Here is a 21,470-nt window from a genome sequence, read left to right on the forward strand (position 1 = left end):
GAGATTTATTATAATTCCAAATCCTAATCATAGCTACTTGACAGGAATTCACAAAGTCAATAAAGATGAAGTGAGGTTTTCCAGGGGTAAATGGTGCTAGCCAGAGATGCATATCATCCTGCGTCCGATTTACCCCATCAATTAGGTTGGTTATTATTCTGGGATCGTTGCCATAAGATGGTAAAATATTTATGTCAGGTGGTTCAGCTGTTATTTTTGAAATCTGAACAGGCTCTCCTTTAGAACTGAAAACTTCAATTCCATTAAGACCAACATAATGTCTGTCTCCCCACGTTGTTTGAATGTCTATCACTAAGCGCTGCCCACAAGGCAAAACAGGAATTTTAAAATCATTTCCATCATGCATCTCCACAGAATTTTCTTCTTGTCTTTTTGGTAGTGTTGGTAGTCCCTCTTTTCTCATTTGCTGATGTTCTCCAGACCGGTTGATTTTCTGTTGATGGAGAAACTCATCAAAGATATCCCCTTGAAAATCCATGTTTGAGATTCGGCCACGATGGGAATAATTAAACTTTACCAAGGAGTTCCAAGACTCCTGCAGAGTGTGTTCTTGTTCATTGTGCCACTTTGCTCTAGAGGTTGCTGTGTCCTTCACAGAAAGGTCTTCATCTGAAAACAACATTACATAGGCATTTAATGCATAAACAGGACTGGAAGCAAACCGCCACAACACGGACTTTCCAGAATTATACTGATCATACTCACGTTCCCTTACTGTGAAATTCTGTTATACCAGCACTTTTATATTGCCTCTCTATTACGAAGGCCACGTGTCCCAATTTCCCTTCCCCATTTAGACATAACAATCACTTTTAAATATTGAAGAGTAGAGCACATGCCAAGATACAAAAACGCAACTAAGTTTGAGACTATGAATTCCTGACTTAACACTCAGAGAAATTGGGATTTTGCCCAGTGATAGTTATTGTGCGGCTGTCACAATACCATCATCTGTCTGCATTTCTGCAGAAGGTCTTTTGTACAGTTGGAAATGGCTGAACTGGTTAAGTTTCTGAAGCATTACAGAGAAAAGCTAGTGCTTTCTATCAAAATCAGACGTATATATAAAGAAAAGTGGCAAGAAAAGAAGTAGGTTGAGCATACAAGGCTGATGAGGTGAGCGCTGCGTTCTACGCAGGTAAAATCCAAACATTTTTCTCACTTTTCAGCAAGTGTGAGATGTATAAGTGGGATAATGACGAAGTATCTAATGGGAACACGGTGGGGAAGACACATTAGAGGGGCTCAGTGGGAGCAAAGCACACTCTCCTTGTGACTGCACTGAGGAGCTGCTTAATTTTCATCTCAAAACAATTAAGAGCAGATAATAACACTGACTTTCAATAAAGCTGTCACTTATGTATTTTCTTCAAATAAATCAAGAAAAGCAAGTGGAGTACTAAAGAATTACAGGCCCATGGGCTAGATTTTACTTCTGTACAATGTCCTTGAGTGGATACTAAAAAAAAAAAAAAAAAAACAAGAATAAATGCCAGTTGCTGTAAAATGCAAAATAATGTTTTCCCAAAAGACTGCTCAAGACTTACTTTTAACTTTGTATTTGGAAATACTGGGAAAGAGGCAACGACCCTCATCTATCAGCGGCCAGTAACCACACACACTGGGGACAATTGAGATAAAAACAGGAATTTTAAATCAGATGGGAAACTACCTGAAAGAGGGTTGACTTCCTGAATGAAGGGCTGGAGACCAACCCGGTCATTCCTCCTTACCCCACAAAGGAAATACAGATAGGAAGCCAAGGTACATATTTCAGAGAACATCAGTCCTTTGTAAGTCACTTTCTTGTTCAAACCATTGTCCATACAGATACTCATGGGGTGGGTGATCCAAACAGCACGTCCCAGAGCCTCACAATTTATCAGAAGGTACTGTATCCATATTTACCACTTTAAAATGTCAAAGCTTGAAAATTTCAGGATAAGTACGTACAGAAGACTATTCAACATTCATTGGCTTTCCTTGTTTTAGGGATTTTTTCCTTTTTTCAAGAAAAATCATTTTAATGTTAAGTACTTCAAGCAGCACAGAGATTACAACTTCGAAGAACTTCTACAGCAGTTCAATAGGAGTGATTTTCAATGGGAGGTTAACAGGTTTGTTAGTTACATTAAAAAATGACAACAGGAGAAGGGGAGCTCTGAAAGGAAAGCTGAGAATAGCCTGAAAGCAGTGGTCAACGGCTGAAGGTTTACAGGATTTGGCATATTTGTTTTCTAGAATCTATAATTCATTATTTTTATTGGAGCCACGTGAACAATAAACTCTGCACGTAGATAAGGAGTATCCCACTTGCAGATGTTACAAACGCATTCCCAGCCTTCTGCATGCCTGAGAGGATTGTATGATGGATGCTATCCCAGAGTCCAGAAATAATGATACCTTGAAAGTACATCTCACCTGCGGGTTTAGGAGGGGTGTCTTGAATCACCGAGTCCTTGTTCTGCTTCTGCCAGCAACACGTACCATACAATCCCTCTCAAAAGTTCAGTAAACTACATTTTGGGGTAACACTAACTTAAAAAAACCCCTTTCTTCTCCCTCTGTTGTCCTAATGTCATTTTAACTCCCTGCAGTTATAAATAGCAATCATATTTCCATGCTGCAATCACATGCTTAATTTCCTAAATCATTCTAAAAGCTCTCTTCTGTATCTGTTCCACTTTGTAATCAGCTTTCCTGAAAATGGGTGATCAGAACTGCAGTTTTCCAACTGATGTCTCACGAGTGCTTGTGTTGAGATATTAGCATTTCCCTAACTAACAGAAATGCCTCTGCTGACACATCCTTGGAGTGCATTGCTATAATCAGGCCTGCGTCACACGAGCATTTCATAGTCACTCTGTGATCAACTACTCAACCAAGATCCTTCTCTTCCTCAGTCATTTGCAATTGATAATCACTCAGCTTACAACTTAATTTTTTGCTATTAGTCCCCAAATGACCTTGCAAGCAGTACTATTGAATTCCATTGCTATTACTCCAGTCATCAAGTTCATCTTTTTGTACAGTTCTTCAATCTTCTTAACTCATAATACTCCAAATTATGTTATTTCCAAATTTTATCACCATACTTCCATCATTTCCTCTGCACATTAAAACAGTTATCAAAGAAAATTTGTATGTTTTTATAGCAACATTAACTCGAGCCAAGTATGCATGTATGTGCTATTTCTAATTTCCGTTGTTCTCGTTATTCTTCGTCTAATGACCAGTGGCGTGCTGCGACATTGCGTACAAGCTTGTGCAGCCTTCCCTTTGTCACATACTGCTATGGGGAAACTGCAGTTCCCCCAGCCCCGTACCAATTAAAATCTACCACTCTTAGGGAAACACTTTAAACTGTTTCCCTGTTGTTAATGCTCACTCAGCTTCACTTTGAAGACGGCTTTACCATTGTGCAGTACAATATGGAGAGAACAAACACTGCTGGATGGCACACAGTTTTCCCAGGGACAAGCACACGCTGGGAGTTTTAAGCACCAGATGACAAAATCTGCTCTGAGCAAAATTAGAGGACATTATAATTAGAATCATAATAACGCTAATCTTACAGCTTACATTAAAACTTCTAAATTGTTACCATTCTTACGACTGAACAGAAATTACTCAGGTGGGATTTATTTACAGCTTCCACAATGTTAACAAGTTTTTAATCTAGCAGAGATACTGTAAAACGTGTGAGACAGCACACGGGCTGCGGTGAGTGGGTGGCTGAGGGAAGATGGCAGGTATTGCAACTACTGCCATACTCTTTTCTTCTTTGAGGTATAATTTCAAATGTACTTATTAAATGGGTTTTCTCCACAGAGAGGCAGAGATGAAAAAAATTCAGACATTCTAAGTTTAGGAGGAAACACTTTCCTCACCTTTGTCTGAAAAATTCATGCAGTACCTGCTGTAGAATTTGAACTGGCATTCTTGCATTGAGGCGTATTTCCCATCCTTCTGATCGTAACTTTATTGTACTTGGGTGTTTACACTATACAGCAAGCTACACTTTCATGTAAATCGTTCTGATGCTAAATCACTCCCAAAATTTCAATCAGTATTTTTGTAACCTCTTCTTCCAATTCTGTGCGCCCTGTTTTCTTCGCTCTGCCAGACTCTCTTCATTTGAGACAAGTTATTCAATGCTGAAGGACTACAGAAGGCCAAAGAAGGGCTATGAAGGGTCCAAAAAAAGTCAGAATGACACATGGATTGAAACTGAAAATGGGAGATTAAAAATATATCCTAAGCAATGAAAATCCAAAAAAGTTGGTTAAAAGCGAGACAAAGTAGAACTCGTGGGTAAGAAATTTTACGCTTGTGTTATTTACAGTTCTTAAGCATAAAAATATTATCCCTGGCGCAGAAAATTTCTTAGCTATAGATTGCTGGAGGTTGTGAGAGAGCAGGAACTTCAGAACGTCCCCAGTTCTCATGCTCTTCCCTGGGGACTCACTGCTGGCTACTGCCAACACAACTACACAAACCCAGATCCTCCATCTCCAACAGGATCCAGGCAAACTGAAAAAGGTTTGGGGAAGGATGATAAGTCTAATCAAAAGCACGGAGCAGATAGCAGCTGAATTTACTAGAAAACTCCTAATAAATAAGCTGAAATGTCTGAAGGAGATGTTTGGAAAAGGTATGTAATGTCATGAGCAGAGAAAGGAAAATAAGGGCAGGTTTCCATTCTCTCTGAATAAATATATTCAGCATGTATTTTCAATAAAAAAGATGCAAACCTATGACACAAATAAGCTCTGAAAATTTACTCAGTACCTTGAGGTCACGCTCCTCTTTAGCTTTTTGCCATTTTCATTGACATTAGCAAACCTTTGCTGTCTGCAGGACTGTCAATTTTTAGAATATAATTTACAGAAATTTAGTTTTCAATCTTCTCCAAATAAATGTAAAAACTCTAACTCAGAATGTATTTTTTCAGAAAAATAGCCTTTCATATCAGGTATAAGACGAAGAGAGAGACTCTGAGCATCGTCGTAGTATGAATAAGAAAAACTGAATACTGCAAATAGCAAAACTAAAATCCCCCTGTTTGTACCTCCAGGAACCTCAAAAGGTCCCTTCCAACTTAAATGATTCTGTGCTTCTGCAAAATGGAGACTATGTCAGCACTTGTACTAAGGTTGCTATTGTGAGCTCTTACCTTTGAGAGTGGAATCACTTTCTCCACAATTTATGGTGTTTAATCCTTCCTTTTTCACACTTCTGACACTTCTCCTTCCACTTGTAGGGTAGTGTAAGCTGCAGCAATTTTTGTTAGAAAGTTCCTCTGAAATGTCAAAGCCCACATCACCAGCCTTTCTGGTTAGCATTTGTGAACTCTCACCTACATTTGCATTTCTACTACCGGATCTTCCCAGTTCATTTCTCTGACATTTGACATCTCCATTAGGCAGATCTGAAAATTTTTTCATTACTCCATCTGACTGTGCTTGAACCCTCAAGTCTAAACCATGTTCTGTAGTAAGCCAAGGAGGTTTCTTCTTACTAGAAGTAACCTGATTATTCTCTGTTACGCGGGAAGACGACTGTAACCAAGAAGGAATTGCACCTGTAGAATCAGACAATTTTCTTCCTGTTAGCTTTTCCATTTGCTCGCTCAAAGTAAGTTCATCATCAGATGGAAGATGCTCCACAACTGCTTGTAATGTTGCATTCTCTTTGCCATCTTTTACACAGACTTGAGACAGTAACACCTCTAGATCACCCTCTAACTCAGGCAAACTTTTCTTCGCAAAGGTGACCGAGTTCATTTTATGCTCAAGAAGATTTTCTTCTGGCAGAGATTTCCAGTTTAGTGAAGTACTGTTTGACTGTAAGCATTTAAAATGCAGGTCTGCTTCCTTCTCTATGACTGCAGGTGCATTTACTTCTTTCCTTTCATTTGAAGAATATGCAGAAAGATCTTGCTTGTGATCTGCAAGGACAACTGTAGTGTTGTGGTCAGCGAGGAGATCTCCAGAAGCTCTCTCTAATTCACCATCAAATACAAGGTTCTCATCAACATATAACTTCACCTTCTTTGCTCCAACACCAAGGTCCTATAAAAATAAAAGTATGAAGATTTCAATGTAGTTGTTCAAGCATTAGATATCACTGTTCTGGAACTCTGATATTTGAAGACATAATCAATAAACAGATTAAAGTTATTAAACCCCCATATCAGTACCATTCTTTTGACTAGTTTTTAATCAAAAGGTCAAACAACTGAAAAATACTGAGGAATATTTAAGGTTTTATTTTAAAGGAATAAAATCCTTGCTAGACACTACTATGAACCATTTTGGCTGACAAGGCCTAAATATTTAGAAAAGCTTGAGTGAAGAAGTCTAGATTAAGTATCATTATATTTGATCAGGATATAAATTCCAGAGGCACATTTTGCTTTAGCATCTTTAAGATTCACCACTTTCACATCACGTTCCACAGCAACCAACCACCCAATTCAAAGCCACTAGAGTTAAAAAAAGTTATAAAGAGTTATAGAAATACAGGTCTGGAAAGAACATTAAAAAAAAATCATTCATTCCATCTCTTTTGACTGATGAAACTATACCATGGTGAAATAATCTGGTTTTAACAGTTTTCAAATAAAGTGCTGTGATAGCCTATCCCAACACTTAACTAGCCTTTTAAATAGAAGACCTTTTTCCCAGACACAATTCTGCCATTCACAACTTTATCTCTGTGTTCTCCTTTTCTGTGGCACCCACTAAAACCTGATTGTTTCATTCCATTGAAGTTGGAACTAATGTTCTTTTTATTCTCTTTATCATTTCCATCTAACCTTTTCTCCCTCTTGACAAAAATACCAGTAGCTTCAAAGGAAATACAGAAGATTAGACAAAATCCATCTCATTTCTTCCCTCCAAATTTCATTAACATGTCCATCACGTGGAGTCTTTAAAAACTCCCTGTTCTTTCCTTATTTTCAGGGAAACTGAGAAGCTCTTCATGAAAGTAAGAAGTTTCGGTTTCATCCCTCTTGCTCATCTCCTGGATATCAGTTCTTCTTGAACACTGATTGAAGTTTTCCTCCGCTCCCAGTCTAAACCCATTACTCCTTCACCTTCAAGTGCAAGTGTCTGCTGTTCACTCCTGCATGCTCTCTTCACAGCTTACATGTCTTTATAGCTTCATTTCTACTGCTTTCTGAATAATACCATGTTTGAGGCAAAAAATGTAATACAGACCTACACGGGGGGAAACAGAAGAGGCAGGCATAACAAGAAAGCTACAGTTGAGGGAGGGGTGTAGGTGTAGGACTGCAAGACACATTCCTGATCGAAAAAGATAACCTTCACTAACTTCTCAGAGAACAGTTGTAAACTCAGTTTAATTGGCCATTATGTCATGGCTGCCTGTGGTACTCCTAGAGCATCATAAAGCACTATATGTCTGTACTGATGCATTTGTCCATAAAACATGATGTTTTACCCCCCTGTACAAGGATGGTGCTAGATTAATATAACTGGGGATCAAAACACTTTAATTATTATATATATTAAAAACTAACTACATGACTTTGCCTGAAATTGTGCTGGCGAAAAGCAAGACTATCAGGATGCCCCAGTAATTTCTAAAATCTTTGTATGTCTGGACTGTTAATGTCTCCCTTGAATGGCAGAGATACTGGATATTCACAGCTGAATTCAGGATAACTGCAACGCTTCTACGTAATATCCCAGCCGTTACTGCTTTACTTCTTTACTTCTGTGTTTTTACCTGGGAACAGATATAAACTGCACGAAACCACAGAAACATACAGGTGTATTTTGAAGAGTATTTGTCAAGTTCATCTTTTTTCAATTAACATCACCACCATCTTAAGAACGTCATGTTTTTAAATGGATCCCACTCCACCCACCAGTACTGGAGGAGGACAGGTAGACAGAGAAAACATTTCAAAAGGAGATGGTGGAGCTTATTCTCCCTGAAAGAGAGACAGTCAAGCACAGAAAAGGGTCAGTCACTTCAAATTACTTCCAGTCAGTGGGAAATTACTTCTCGTTCTCTGATGTTTTAGATTGTCTGGGATAGGCATTGTAGGAAGCAAAAGAGGTGTCCAGACTGTATCAAGATGAACCAGCCAAAGCTACAGACATTTCTAGGACAATAGAGACATGCTGAACTGGAGCCAGCATTAATATCAGCTGATGGCTCACAAGAACCACCTGTTCATGAAGAACCAGTGAAAGAGCTAATGAAAATCTCTCACAACAAAATTCTAAGCAGACTGAGGCTCAAGTAGGAAAACTATGAACAGATCTCAGAGACTCCAAGAACAAACATGTGCAGACACAAGACTAAGAACTGCTCTTTTTCATTCCCTCCCACACTCCTTCTGAGCATCCAGTTGCCTAGTGATCAGATGTGGTGGGAAAGATGGACAGAATGGTTAGCATGCTGAAGCATGAGAAGGCTGGAAAAATCCCTTCCTTATGAGTAATTCCATCAAGAAGCCACCCTGTAAACAAACAATATTACATCCAAGGCAGTTTTTTCTCCTCCCACAAGAGCAATTAGGATAGCACAATGTCTCAGAGCAAGCAAGTAGGTTTTTCAGAGAGCAAAAAATGAAATATTGTGGGAAAATAGTTCTATGCTTTCTCTTCACGTTCCTTCCCAGCTTGCCCCTTCAGCCCTCACAGAGTGCCAGCTGGGATAGTGCTTTGCAGTGAAGCAACAGGGATGATTATTTCTGGCCATTTCAGTCATATTTGTGCACGAAGGACAAAGCTTAAAACCAGAGACACTTTTCTGTGATTTACACCTGGACAGAGGACTTGAGGTTGCCTCTGCCTGACTTCTCACAGAAAAGTGGAAAAGAAGGAGCAAGAGAAGAAGTTAAGAACTAAAAGATCTAAAGTCTTCTATAAACCTAACTCTGCTGGAACAAAACTGCTGCATCCTGACAGACAATGCGCCCCAGTGGTACTCCAGCAATGAAAAAAATCTCCAACTCAAGAGAATGGACATGAACATACACACAGGAGGAACATGTATATGGCCAGTCGCTTGAAGGAGAAAATGATCAATTGGAGAGCACCTGAGACATTTGTGCTTTTAAGAATTAATTTCATTCGCAGATATGTGAAGACAACAGACAGGCTCTGTAGTTGAGAGAAGTACTTGGGCACCTCTCACTTCTGTGGTTTTTAAAGGAAGGAAGGAGGTTAGAATGATTACCAAAAAATGACACAGAAATCTGGCTCTGGATTTACATTACCAGGAAGAAAATTGTTAGCTAATTATATTTTTGTGTTTTACACTTCTCAGACAAAACTTCCTCATGAAATGTTACAGAATTAGGCAGAACTGCTTTGTATTATTCTTTCATCTTAAGGATAAAGAGACATTTCTTTAGTAAGTGTAGACGGCTGCACTGCCATCAAAATCCATGGGATTATACTCCTAATGGATTTTACAGCTTGACTCATAGTGGTTTATTAAAAAAACAGTGCCTTGAAACACAGAAATACATTCGTGTGTATTTCCTGCATTATATTCAATAGGTTTGGTAACAAATCACACTATTGCCTCCAAAAACAGCAGTCCCTTCCACACTCGCTAATGGTGACTGAACATTCTGTAGCCCTCATTTTCATAGTAAAAGCTATTAAAATTCAAAAAAATAAATATAAATCATGTTACAGTAAATTTGTTTAAGCTGTCCCTTCCATGGCCATTTCCATAGTATAAATTACCCTATGTGCTTATATAAGAATATGGATGAGAGCAAAACCAGAGCAATAAAGCCTCTTATTTATAATCCAGGACAGCAAATCCTCTTTGATCCAGTACCTGGGATTTTTTTCTTAACATTGCAGTGTACAAACAAGAATAATTTCCATGGTGACATTCAAACACACAAGAGACCATCTGCCATGAGATGTCTCTCTTGTAACACTAGATTACTTGTTTTGTTAAGAACACACGATTAGTATACTTTTTAATTAAAGTGACAAAACCAAAATCAAGCAACAGTCAGCGTGTTTATACCTATGTACATGTGAAAACACGTATTTAAATAAGTATATAGTGATAAAACAACTGAAAGTCCTGAATATCAAGAATCACTTACCTTTGCATCTTTATTTATCAGAGCAGTAAAGGATTAACTGACAGAACATGCAAGCTTTTTATTAGGTCTTTAGAGATCTTTAATAGCTTTGAAATAAAACACTAATTGTGCCTATGAAAATGTTAACACATTGCTACCACTTACAATTAAGACAAAAGCAAATTTCACAGAAGACATGGACAACTCCTACCTCCCTATTTTATTAGAGAAAATGGTATCTACTTTTAGGTCATACTTTCAGAAAGAGTTTCCCTAGGCAAGGCAGAGCATACATACAGAGGAGTTGAAAAAAGATTACTTACACAGGGCGTTGCTGTGTTGTAATTCCAAATCTTGATCTTGGATATACCAAAGTCACGTGACCGGGTGAGATTGCGGATAACAAAGTAAAGTTGGATGGGTGGATGGAAAGGGCACAACCAAAGGAAGCGTTCCTTCGTGCTCTAAAAACACGTACAAGCAGACTGTCACTAATACTTTCTCCTAAAGCAGCGTATTTTAATTAACTCCCCACTCCACAGAGAAATAGACATCGATTAGAAAAGCAAGCATTTAATAAAATCTACTACGTTAAGAGTAAAACCTTAACGTCATTTCCAAACCGTAAATCTGACTCTCCTGCCTGTAAGACAGCTCACAACAACCCGACAATTAGATAAAGGTCAGCTGCTTGCTGTCCTAGTAAGACATCTGCACGCTCACAAATGACAGGCAGTCTGCCATACTTTGCAACTACGGGGTCAAAGCAAGCCCAGTTTATTTTAATCAAATTAATCAGCTTTGCAGGCACTAGAGGGGATCACGGAGCACAATAGACACTGCATAATCATTTTACGATTTCTTAAAGTGCTTACACTTCTGTTCTGCCCTCTAAAGAGGTGAATCTTACAGAATTTTATTTTACTGCCTCTATTTTAATCAGGCTTTGCAGATAACTAATTTCACTTACAAATCTACTCCTTAGAACTATGTATAGGACTCTACACTTGAAAATTTATAAGGAATCTTCTAAGATAGCACAGAAACAACATTAATTTTACAGGCAACTGAGAATCAAGGCATTTTAAAGTACCAAAGAATGCCTGATTCTGGACTTTGCTCACAACTGCTACCTCTGCATGCTCAGAAATGGAAGAAAGGGATGTGTGGCAGCTAAGGAAGAAGCAAAGAGTAAAGTTTCAAAATCAGAACGTTGAACATTAATATACTCGATGTAAAATTTTACCCCAAAACAGAGATGAATGACGATGCAAAGTAAATACACATGCAGACATTTCACTGATCTGAGATTAGCAGATAAATTATCTCTCTTTCTGTTTTCCAGGATACACAGTACATATAGTCACACAGTAGGTACACAAAATCAGTATTTTTCCCCCATCCTTCATTTTGAAGTGAGTCTTTCAGTTTTTCCTGAAGGCAGTAACTATAAAACATTACTATCAGGTACTTTAGATGTGTGCCTAATGATGGTGAGGACAGAGCTCTGCCAGTCTGTTCAAAGATATCAAGATCCACTTCTCAGAGTGGTCATTTTCAAATCCCAAGCTCTGATGGTTCCCAATGTCTCTGCCCCACAGGCCTCTCAAAAAGCTTTGAGAGACTGTTGTAGCTTTGAATGTCAGCTTTGGGCATAAAGAGCTACAAGAGTTTCAGACGGGTTTAATTCTTTCTATATAAAAGAAAGAAACCTCTTAACATCAAAGAAATGAAAGATCACCCTCAAAATCAATGTGAGCCTAATTCCAGCAAGACCTTCAAAACTAGATCATGTTACTCAAGTCATACTACGAATAAAAATTATTAAGAAATCATTTCCTAACAGTAGACAACATCTAATGAGCAATCCATCTCCACACCTCTCAAGTTAGGACCCGGTGCCCTAGAAATCAACAGGTTCTGGTGTATACTGAGATAGTGCCAGAGGCACCTTCACAGGGCACTAGATTCAGCATCAAAATGGACTCTGAAGAGACCTGTTCATGATTCTTGCTAGTTTCTCTGGGAAGTCGAACGATTTTCCAAACAATAGAAGGCATATCAGAGCCAGGCTGAGTATCATGTCCTCAGTGAGAGGCAGCTGTAGAGAACATTTTGTTTATCAGTGGAAGTAACTGCTTAGGACTGAGGACAGACAAGCTCACAGGTGCGACAGTCTCTGTCGGCATGTCAAAGACCTGACGCCAGAAAGTGAAGGCACCTTGATGAATCCATGCCAAAACTCACAAGACTGTGGAGGACTCTCACGTTTTATCACTAAGACTGATGGTGATGTTTTGCCTTCACACGATGCACTCAAGACTGGAGTTACTGTCTTTCCAACTAGCACTGAAAAATCTAGCGCAAAAGTTCTTTGAACCATCAGCATGGACCTGACACATCAGGGGTAGGAATTACATTTGAACTGGATCAAGGGAAAAAAGTGAGAATGGGAACCTTTGGTCTTGGGTTCTGTGGGAGCCTGGCCCGAGGCATTGCTCTGTGCGGGCACTGAAGGGACACCAGATGGAGAGTAAAGGAAGGCTTGAGCACTGTGCCGAGGAATAACGTGGGTCTGAGGGTTCACCATCATGAAGAAATACCTCTGTTAAATATTTCTAGAATTACAGTTACCTGTCCTTGTTATTCTGCATATACATGCATATAAGAATCAAAAAGGTTTATGGAAAACATATTAAATGAAATGCCTAATCTATGTCTTATTAAGCATTGTATCCCATCAGGCACTATTTCCTTCGTTGAGAGCACCTGATGGTCTGCCAGGCATTTTTTTTGTTTGTTATTTTTAAAGTGTATCATGAAATACAAGGGGGAAGGCAATGTAAGCATTCTTCTTAAAAGTTTGCAAGGTTAATTAATAAACTAATAAATAAATAAAATCCCTGATCTTAAGTAAAAGTATGTCTATTCTCAAAGACAAATGCACACCAAAATGATCAAAGATGGAAGCGTTTTAACCGTGGTAAAGTGAGTCTTCCACAAAGACTTTTGTTGTGTTGAAAATGCACCCAAAAGTCTTCCTGTATGATCTAAAATGTACACAACCTGGAAATGCTGCTTTGACTCCTGAAGAAGTCTGCAGTTCAGTTAACACATCCACATTCTAAGACCAAATTCCCTGTCCAGACTGCATCTTCTCTGATGCAATACCTTTCCAGCTTCAAGAGAGGAGATTATAGTGTCACAAATCAAAGTAATATATTAGTCAATGAAATACAAAACATCATTACTTAAGAATAATGGGATATATAAATATATGAAAAATTATGAGAATAACAGGTTTAGAATTTATTAATTCATATATTACTACATAATTTATAATTATTTATAAAGTCTGAGAGTCACTACTACTACTACTACTACTACTGCTACAACAACAACTAAGTGTCATCTGCCAGAGAGCACGGTCTATAAAGGAGAACAGGTATTTATAAAACCCGAACTACAATTTTCAGGAGACATTAAGAAAGATGTTTCAAGTAAAAAAAATTGTCTGGAAATAATAGTCCATACTAAGTTTCACTGAAATTTCACAGTACCACACACTTGCCCTGTTCTCATTCACCCTGCAAGGAGAAAAGTATCACTAGCATGAAATGAGTTAGAATTTATATTTTTTAAGAGACTAAGTCCTATAGTACCCTCATTCACTAGAATACTACTAATTTTTACTAGAATCCTAGCTTTGAAAGGCCCATGGAGAAAAACAACACACAGAGAATGTGCAGCACAAATGAAATTACGGCTGTACGAAGGGCTACGGACATTTGCTTATCTCTTCAGTAGCACCAGAATTTCATACCAGTTATTGTCTTTTGCATATTGTCCTTAGTATGAAAGCACCTCATATCTCATCATCTTACTGTCTCACAGAAGAGCTATGAAATAATTTTACCACGCCACACATTTTTCTTAATCTCTCATTCAAAACTACCTACCATTGCACTCTTATTCTTCTCTGATAAAAGGATAACAAGGGGACAGGAGAAAATAGGCAAGTTTCCTTCTGTAGTTTACATAAATTCGTTCTAAACATCTGGAAGAAGTTAGCAGTGAAGCTCCTATACCTTCAGATCACAAGAATTGCTTAAGTTTATCACCAGACATACTGTAGAAATGTGAAACTCCCTGTCCATAAAGATTTGTGATCTCTCTCTACAGATATGATTACATTACAATACTTTAAAAACTGAGTATGCTCTTTCATCCAAGACAATACCACAGAGTTAATAAATAAGGAGGCAGAGTTAAAGCTGCCTCCTTCCAGTTACTCAGTTAAGTATGTCAGGCAAATTAATCACCTTCTGTTCTAAAACAAAATCGTAACTGAATACCAACATCTTGGGCAGGAAAGCTGGATTTATTAATAATAAGCAATATTTCTATTTTTTTAAATTATCAGATAGTTGTTATGCAAGTCAGCTTTGAAATGCAATCATGTTTCTAAAAAAAAAACCCAAAATAGTGATAGAATATTAAAGAAATATTACAATGAGAAATTTTCACATCCAGGACTAAGCTGTCTTACATTTAAGTTCTTATTGACCAAGCAGCACAAATCCCCTGGGTTGTCAGCATTTCGAATGTCCACATCATGAGGAGACACAAATATCTTTTCATTGTATAAGTCAAAGAATTCCACCTCGCTCAGGCCCACGTTTACTGGATTTCCCCAGTTAGAAAGAAGTTCCATAGTCACATAAATGGCATCATGTACTTCCATACCGGTTTTTACCTAAACCAAAATGAAATACGGTATAAACGTAAGTGACAAAATAATAAAATGTGGAACAAAATAAAGACTGTTAAGACAATACAGACGAATCAGGAGCAAAAAGCTTGCAAACTCAAGGCTATCTGGATGACATTCAATCATGATGGGTTCCACCAATTCTGCCCCACATCATCTAATACATCTATGGCAGGGTAAAAGAAGAGGACTTATCACCCTCTTACAAAGCCTAAGTAGCAAACAGGTCTCTATTCTTTGTCTGATTCCTTTGTCATTCTGATGAACAAAGGAACAGAGATAAATTCTCTTCTCTTACCCTGTCATAGATTCATTAGTTAATGTGGGGTAGAATCGGGGGAATACAGATCATTCAATGTACTTTTATTCTAGTAATACTGGGAAGCATCAGTGATGGTCCAAATATACACAAACCTTCTCTCTAAGCATGGAATCTACTTCAGATTTGTCATCAGATAGGAATATGTCATTATCACAGGCAGAATGGCTCTCAGGCTCCGGAAGGACCTTCAGAAGTTTCTCCTGTTGCCTGAAACATATATATTATTTTATGTGTTACTTCCTCATAATGCTTGTATTTTTAAGAAATAGTTTCGTTGGTGTGAAGGTGAAGAGATGATAGGATGAACCCACACACCTCACAGAAGAATCCCATGTAGCCCCAAACTGAATGAGAACTGCTGCAGCATCCCACCTGAGATACAGAGTTTGATTAAAAGACTGGGCTCCAGTTCTCAGCTGGTTCTGAGGCGGTCTGAGCAAGTAATATATAGGTAATATAAGGACAAACAGGGAGAAACAGTGGTGGCTCCCTGATCCTCAGAGACTGGCCCAAGGCTGGAACCTTCTCCATTATTTGCTACTACTTGCACAATGTGTTAGGTATCTAAAGATAATCCAGTATAGTGGCACTACACTACACCTGGTGGTATACTGAAAAAATCTCTCTTGAAAAAAAAAAAAAGGAAGCTAGCCTTAAGGGAAATAAATGTACCTGCTTCCAAATGAACAAACTCTCTCAACAGTTTTTGTGACTGCAGTCCTTGTTTGGCTTTCTTCCAGAGGTTCAGCCATTGTAGAAACAACAGATGAAACAGAAAATTTCTTCTAAGTAAGAAAAAGATGAACATGATTCATTCACATTGTTCTCTACATACCAGTGAGTATCAGTCTGCATCTCTGGAATAAATAAGACTTTGGGCCAAGCTCTAGTCTCAGCTAACCATAGCTAACCTGTAACTATAATGAGTTAAAGCACACTTAAAAGAATTGGTCCTGATTTGCAATGAAAGAGCTGAGCTTGGAGCTTCATTTTCTACGTGGAAGAAAAGTAGTGTAAAAGCATTCTCTGATAACTATTACATATATATAAAAAACATGTATGTCTGAAATCTCATTGCATACATTTGGTAAGCTGGCCAAAGCTTTGGCACAGGTTTGCCTAGACTTTCTCCTTCCCCAAAAAAGGATCAGGACTTTTAAACCCAAAAAAAGCTCAGTTTTACTAAAATAAAATATTGATTTATTTTTTTAAATATAGAACTCTCAGGAGTAACTATCTAAAAGAAAACAGAGAAAAAGTCCTGCAATTCTTACAATGCTATGGGCTCTTTCTCTGCCCATATCCCACTTTGTAAGTATACCCTGCTCCCTTTGTTATTTTTCCTAAAAAATTGTTGGTAGCTTCTGTCAGAACAACTAGTCAGATGAGGAATGGCAGTCCTTCTTTTCTTAGGTCATTCCCATTTCTGTAATTTTTGAGGAGTAAGAGAACTTTGACTGCTTAGAAGTTAATTACTTTTTTAGTATTAAAAATTCTGCATTGTTATACAATTAAATATCATACGCCAAGTTTGAATCCCTTACTTGTGTAAGCAAAATTAAATTATTTCTGGAATATCATTTAGGTCACCTTTAAGACTGAGAATTCACAGTGGGTTTTTGAAATTCCATCTCAAGTGTCAGGGTAAAACTATATCTATTTTAAGCATTATTTAATTGTTTTTCATTTTAACACAACAACAATTAAATGAGTCCTAATGTTAGCAGGAAGATACATTATGTAAGAATATTCAATGGAATTTGTTCTCTCAATCACAAAGCTATAAATATCTCAAAAACAAGAGAAATGAGATTGAAAAGTTGACCTAGATGGTGAAATCATATGTAAAGTACTTACCTTTAGGAAAAGAATATTTTAACCTTTGCTCCTAACCAAAACTCCCCAGAAACTTAATGCTGGCTCAGCAATGACAGTGGATACATATTCATCATAACCTCAACTCACAGCTTCAGGAAGCTTCAGCTTAACTTCAAGTAGAAGGCTGTCCTAGGACCTCTCTGAATTCAAATGAGTAACTCCAAGAATGTCTAGACATATCTGCTTTCCTCCTTATAAAAATGAGTCTCCTAAACACCAGACTGGAAGCAGACTTTGAATTCATGAACACTGTCCAAAACAGGTAGTTCTGTAAATTTAAGTTTATGCTCAAATTTCTTTAGGTGCTTTCAATCTGTTAGGAGAACTGAACTACTGGTTATGCTCAAAGTTTAGCTACAACTGTCAACACAAACTTCCTTATTCTTCAACTCAGCAAGGAATAATGGTCTGACCTGAATCAGAAGGGAATGGATTTTTGTTGATTTCCTTGTTTATGAGTTTTTAATTGCTTTCAAACATGGTTGTTGGAGATAAGAGATGTATACACACTGGTGCAGAAAACCCATCGTAGCTCCTCCTCACTAGGAGCCAGCAGCGCATATGACAGCTCTGCTCCAAACGGAAGCATTATCAGGGAACAGTGTGCATATTAATGAATCCAGTAGGAAGGTAGGATTTATTGGTATGGAAATCACACATTGTCTTGTTTCAGAAGCTTCCAGAATGACAATGGCTCAAATGGGCCTGCAGCTGTGCATTTGACTGTATAGAAACATCATGTGACCGGTCTATCAGTTGCTCAGTGATCCCTGAAATGAAGAGAGCGGTGGGATGCTATCTTGAAGAAGCAGATTAAAGAAAACCACCTTAAAGAAGAATAATACAAATTCATACATAACCTACATGTAGAAGAGACTGTAATTCAAGGGGGGTTGCTACTTGATCAAGCAGCCCTTTTCTGTAGTTTGCCATACCTTTTGAGAGCTTGTGGAAACTGTCTGCCTTTGCAGATCTCTCTCCAATAATTCATTTTCAATTTGCATTGCTTTAACCACAGCTGAAACAGAGAGATCAGGATCCTCCTCACACACATTCTTTCGAGTTGCTGAAAGTGGTCTTTCTGGTCGACTCAATGGTCCTGCCATCAAAAGACGGAAGGAATATTCATTTGTCCAGACATATAAGTATGGAACATTACAACAGTGAACATCTGAAACACCAGATTCAGCTACTGACAGAGGGCTTTGCTAGCAATCTGTAACCATCCCAAATGAGGCTGAATTGCTCCAATTTGGTTTTATATTAAGATTCCAGATCACATCTACTCTAGACAACAGCTGAAACAGTATCGTAAGAGGAGTAAAACTGACAAATGAGAAACATAATTTTTATGCTTTAAGATTTTTTTGTCCTTGCTTTGTTCAGGTATTTAATGAAAATACTTTGTAATAGTTCACTGAAAACAGAAATAGATATAATTTCAGCACACTAGAATTTTTCAGTGTAACTGACTTTGGAGGAACCCCCAGAGTCTTGTAGCAAAACAAGGGGAGTCAGCAGTTGCTATTTGCAAGGCAAAATAAATGACTTTATCACTTAAGTAGTCACCAAAATGCCGATACGCATCCCAATCTTCCCAAACATCACAGAGAAATAAAAGAGCCACAGCCTATAAACAGATTTAAAAGAAAGGAAATAAAATTTAACAATAGAAGATCTGAAATTGGACTAAAAAGAGAAGCACAGTGGTTAAGTTCAAGGACTTCAAAAGTCAAGGGAAGAAAAGACACCAAAGTTGTACAGACATTCAGATGAACTGAAAATATTGAACAGGCTGCTATGCGAGTGTGCTCATAATGCTGCAGTGAGGTTTACTAAGCAGGAGAGTAAAATGGCAGTGGATGCTAGAAACATCAAGTCTACCTTGAAAAAAGACAGGAAGTTAAAACTGAATTGAGATTTGCATGCGTTCACATTCTAAGCCCTATGCCATCTACACTCAGATAAACTTTTAACAAGCATTAGTCCTCTGCAAATACAGGGATAGAATAAAGTCCTTTTTATTTTTCTATTTTATTATACTGAAATTAATTTAAGGATTTAAAGTGATAGCTGGATACAAACAGTTCTAACAAGCACTATTATAACCCGAGAAAATGCAGCATGCATCTTTGGAAAACAGTCAAAGCAAGCATCTGCTCAGACAGACGGTGGGCGAGGGTCTCAGGAGCTACAAAGAGGATTTATTCTGAAGCCAAAAAGAATTAGCTGCTTTTCCTCAATTTGATTTTCTGCCAATTAAGAAATGAATATCTTGACTTTTCAAAACAGCTTTATTGCTTTTTTGGGACATACCTGGATTTTGCTTTTCTGAAAATAGTGTCTTAACCATAGAGTATGGTGAGTCTGAAAACTTTATCTCAGATCTTTCAAAACTCAAGTGTATCACACTTGTTTAATTAAGGACTGTGCTGAAATAACAACTGCAGCTATTATTTCAGCCCCCAGATTTGGGGTTTGTTTTTTTTGTTGGGTTTTGGGGGGGTTTTAGGTATGTTTGGTTTTTTGGTTATTTTGGGGGGTTTTTTAGCCCAGATAAATTCCATAACTTAGCAGAGATTTCTAGAATAAACAGCAGTGCCTTCAAAACAGTGTTCTCCAGTCCAGGAGAAACATTTTCCAGTATGGTACTGGACGCCAGCAAATCTACCCAGCACTGGAGACTGATCTGCAGTGTTCAAGGTGCAATTCAAGTACAATCCCAAACAGTAACAGAGCTAGTTTAGCTGTGTCTTTATTGCTATAAATGCATCGTGTTAAAATCTTCCACCAAAGCACCAATTGCTGACTTTGAGAAGACCCACTTCTCTTAATACCATTGGGAACAGATCTCCACAAGGACAGTGGGAAATGCAGAGCAAGCACAAAGACTGAAAGGGAGTGGAAAAAGTCTTTTGCTGTGGAGGCAAAAAGAGAAGGTAGTAAAGATGTAGCAGACTACTAAAGTGTACAGTGTATACAGGCTCTGGACTTTCTCTCAGTTTTACTTGAAACACTCCAGGTGGTAAAAACAACAACAAAAAACCCACCAAATCCCACCCCCCCCCAAAAAAAAACCACAACCAAAAAAACACCACAAACAAACAAAAACCAGCTAAGAAAAATCACATTATGACAGATGTGTGCTGAAATTACAACTGAGCCAAAGGGCAATAAATGCACGAAAAGTCTCCTTATTGACATTATATATTCTTATTTCTTACTAGAACAAATTCTTTCATGTCTTTCCTGCTGCAAGAACTCAGCAGAGAGTGGTCGAGCGATCTCATTTTTTACCACGATTGGTCTGATGGGAATGTACACTTCAGCATTATCTTTTCTTTTTGCCGAGAGAACTCGTGGTGGCTTCACTTCTGCAAGATCATAAGGGAATAGAAATAATCAACTTCAGAGATATTTAGGAGCATCCATCCAGGGAAAACTTACTAGATCTTAACTGCTAAAGTTTTGCCACTTTAATTATGCCGGCATAGTTAAAGTGATAACCTCCATCCTCCCTTCCTTTCACAGATATTGTCCTGTTGATGTAGAAGTACACATGCATGGCTTGCACTGACTTAGTGAAACAAAATAAAACATATCATTATAAAGTACCAATATATCTCATCTGTACCAGACATTTACTGGCATTATTGTCAAGAAAAGCAAAAATAAAAAAGAAGTCCTGAGTCACTCACTAACACAGTTACACCACGATAAATTCTTAAAATACTGAGTAAAATGTCTTATTTAGAAGTTTCAAAGGGGGAGAAGGTTGCCTAGTGTCATTCATAAGAGTGCTTCTTCACTTTTTTAATTTGAGAACTATTAATGCCTTCATTGTTTGCATCACAGCTTTGAAACTTCTCCCTGGGAAAAAAATTAATGTACTCTCCCAGAGATCTTGTCCTCACTGCTGCTCCACCCCTTGTTTCTATCTCTTCTTCTGCCACCTCTCCCCATTCACACTCCACTCACCTCTATGATAATGAGAGGAACACTAATTTACACAATTTGTTCAAATATTTTTTGTCTTAAGTTAAGCAATTAACTACGGATAAGGAAGATAAAAAACAAAACAAACAAACAAAAAACCCCAATAAATGTACTTGAAATTAGTAGAGAGGGAATTTTGAGAAGTACAAAGTCTGGTTCCTGCCTGAACTCTCTACTTTCAACAAGCTTAAACATCTTGGAGACCTAGTGACTGGTTTTGGGTTTAGACACTGAGGTCTCCATAGTAGAGGACCTGACAAAAAGAAGAGGCTCATAGCCAGAGGGATTTGCTTTCTTGAATTAATACATCTTTCATCAGAGCTGAAAGGAACATGCTAAAATGACAAGTATTCAGCACCCAGCTTGTGAAATGGAAGAAGTTGAGA

The 21,470-nt window shown here is 38.0% G+C and overlaps 1 protein-coding gene across 1 annotated transcript in view; it reads right to left on the reverse strand.

Annotated features, from left to right (window-relative positions):
• KIAA0556 (KIAA0556 ortholog) overlaps nucleotides 1-21,470 on the reverse strand; it is a 57,132-nt gene that overhangs the window by 25,861 nt on the left and 9,801 nt on the right. Inside the window, 8 exon segments of the mRNA XM_010189832.1 lie at nucleotides 1-630; nucleotides 5,198-6,095; nucleotides 10,441-10,581; nucleotides 14,667-14,873; nucleotides 15,303-15,417; nucleotides 15,883-15,992; nucleotides 18,024-18,187; nucleotides 20,313-20,462. The exon segment at nucleotides 1-630 is cut by the window's left edge and continues 23 nt beyond it. Of these exon segments, the coding sequence (XP_010188134.1) occupies nucleotides 1-630; nucleotides 5,198-6,095; nucleotides 10,441-10,581; nucleotides 14,667-14,873; nucleotides 15,303-15,417; nucleotides 15,883-15,992; nucleotides 18,024-18,187; nucleotides 20,313-20,462 (2,415 nt within the window).

The sequence above is a fragment of the Mesitornis unicolor genome, unplaced genomic scaffold (genome assembly GCF_000695765.1).
Source record: "Mesitornis unicolor isolate BGI_N332 unplaced genomic scaffold, ASM69576v1 scaffold12690, whole genome shotgun sequence".
NCBI lineage: Eukaryota > Metazoa > Chordata > Aves > Mesitornithiformes > Mesitornithidae > Mesitornis > Mesitornis unicolor.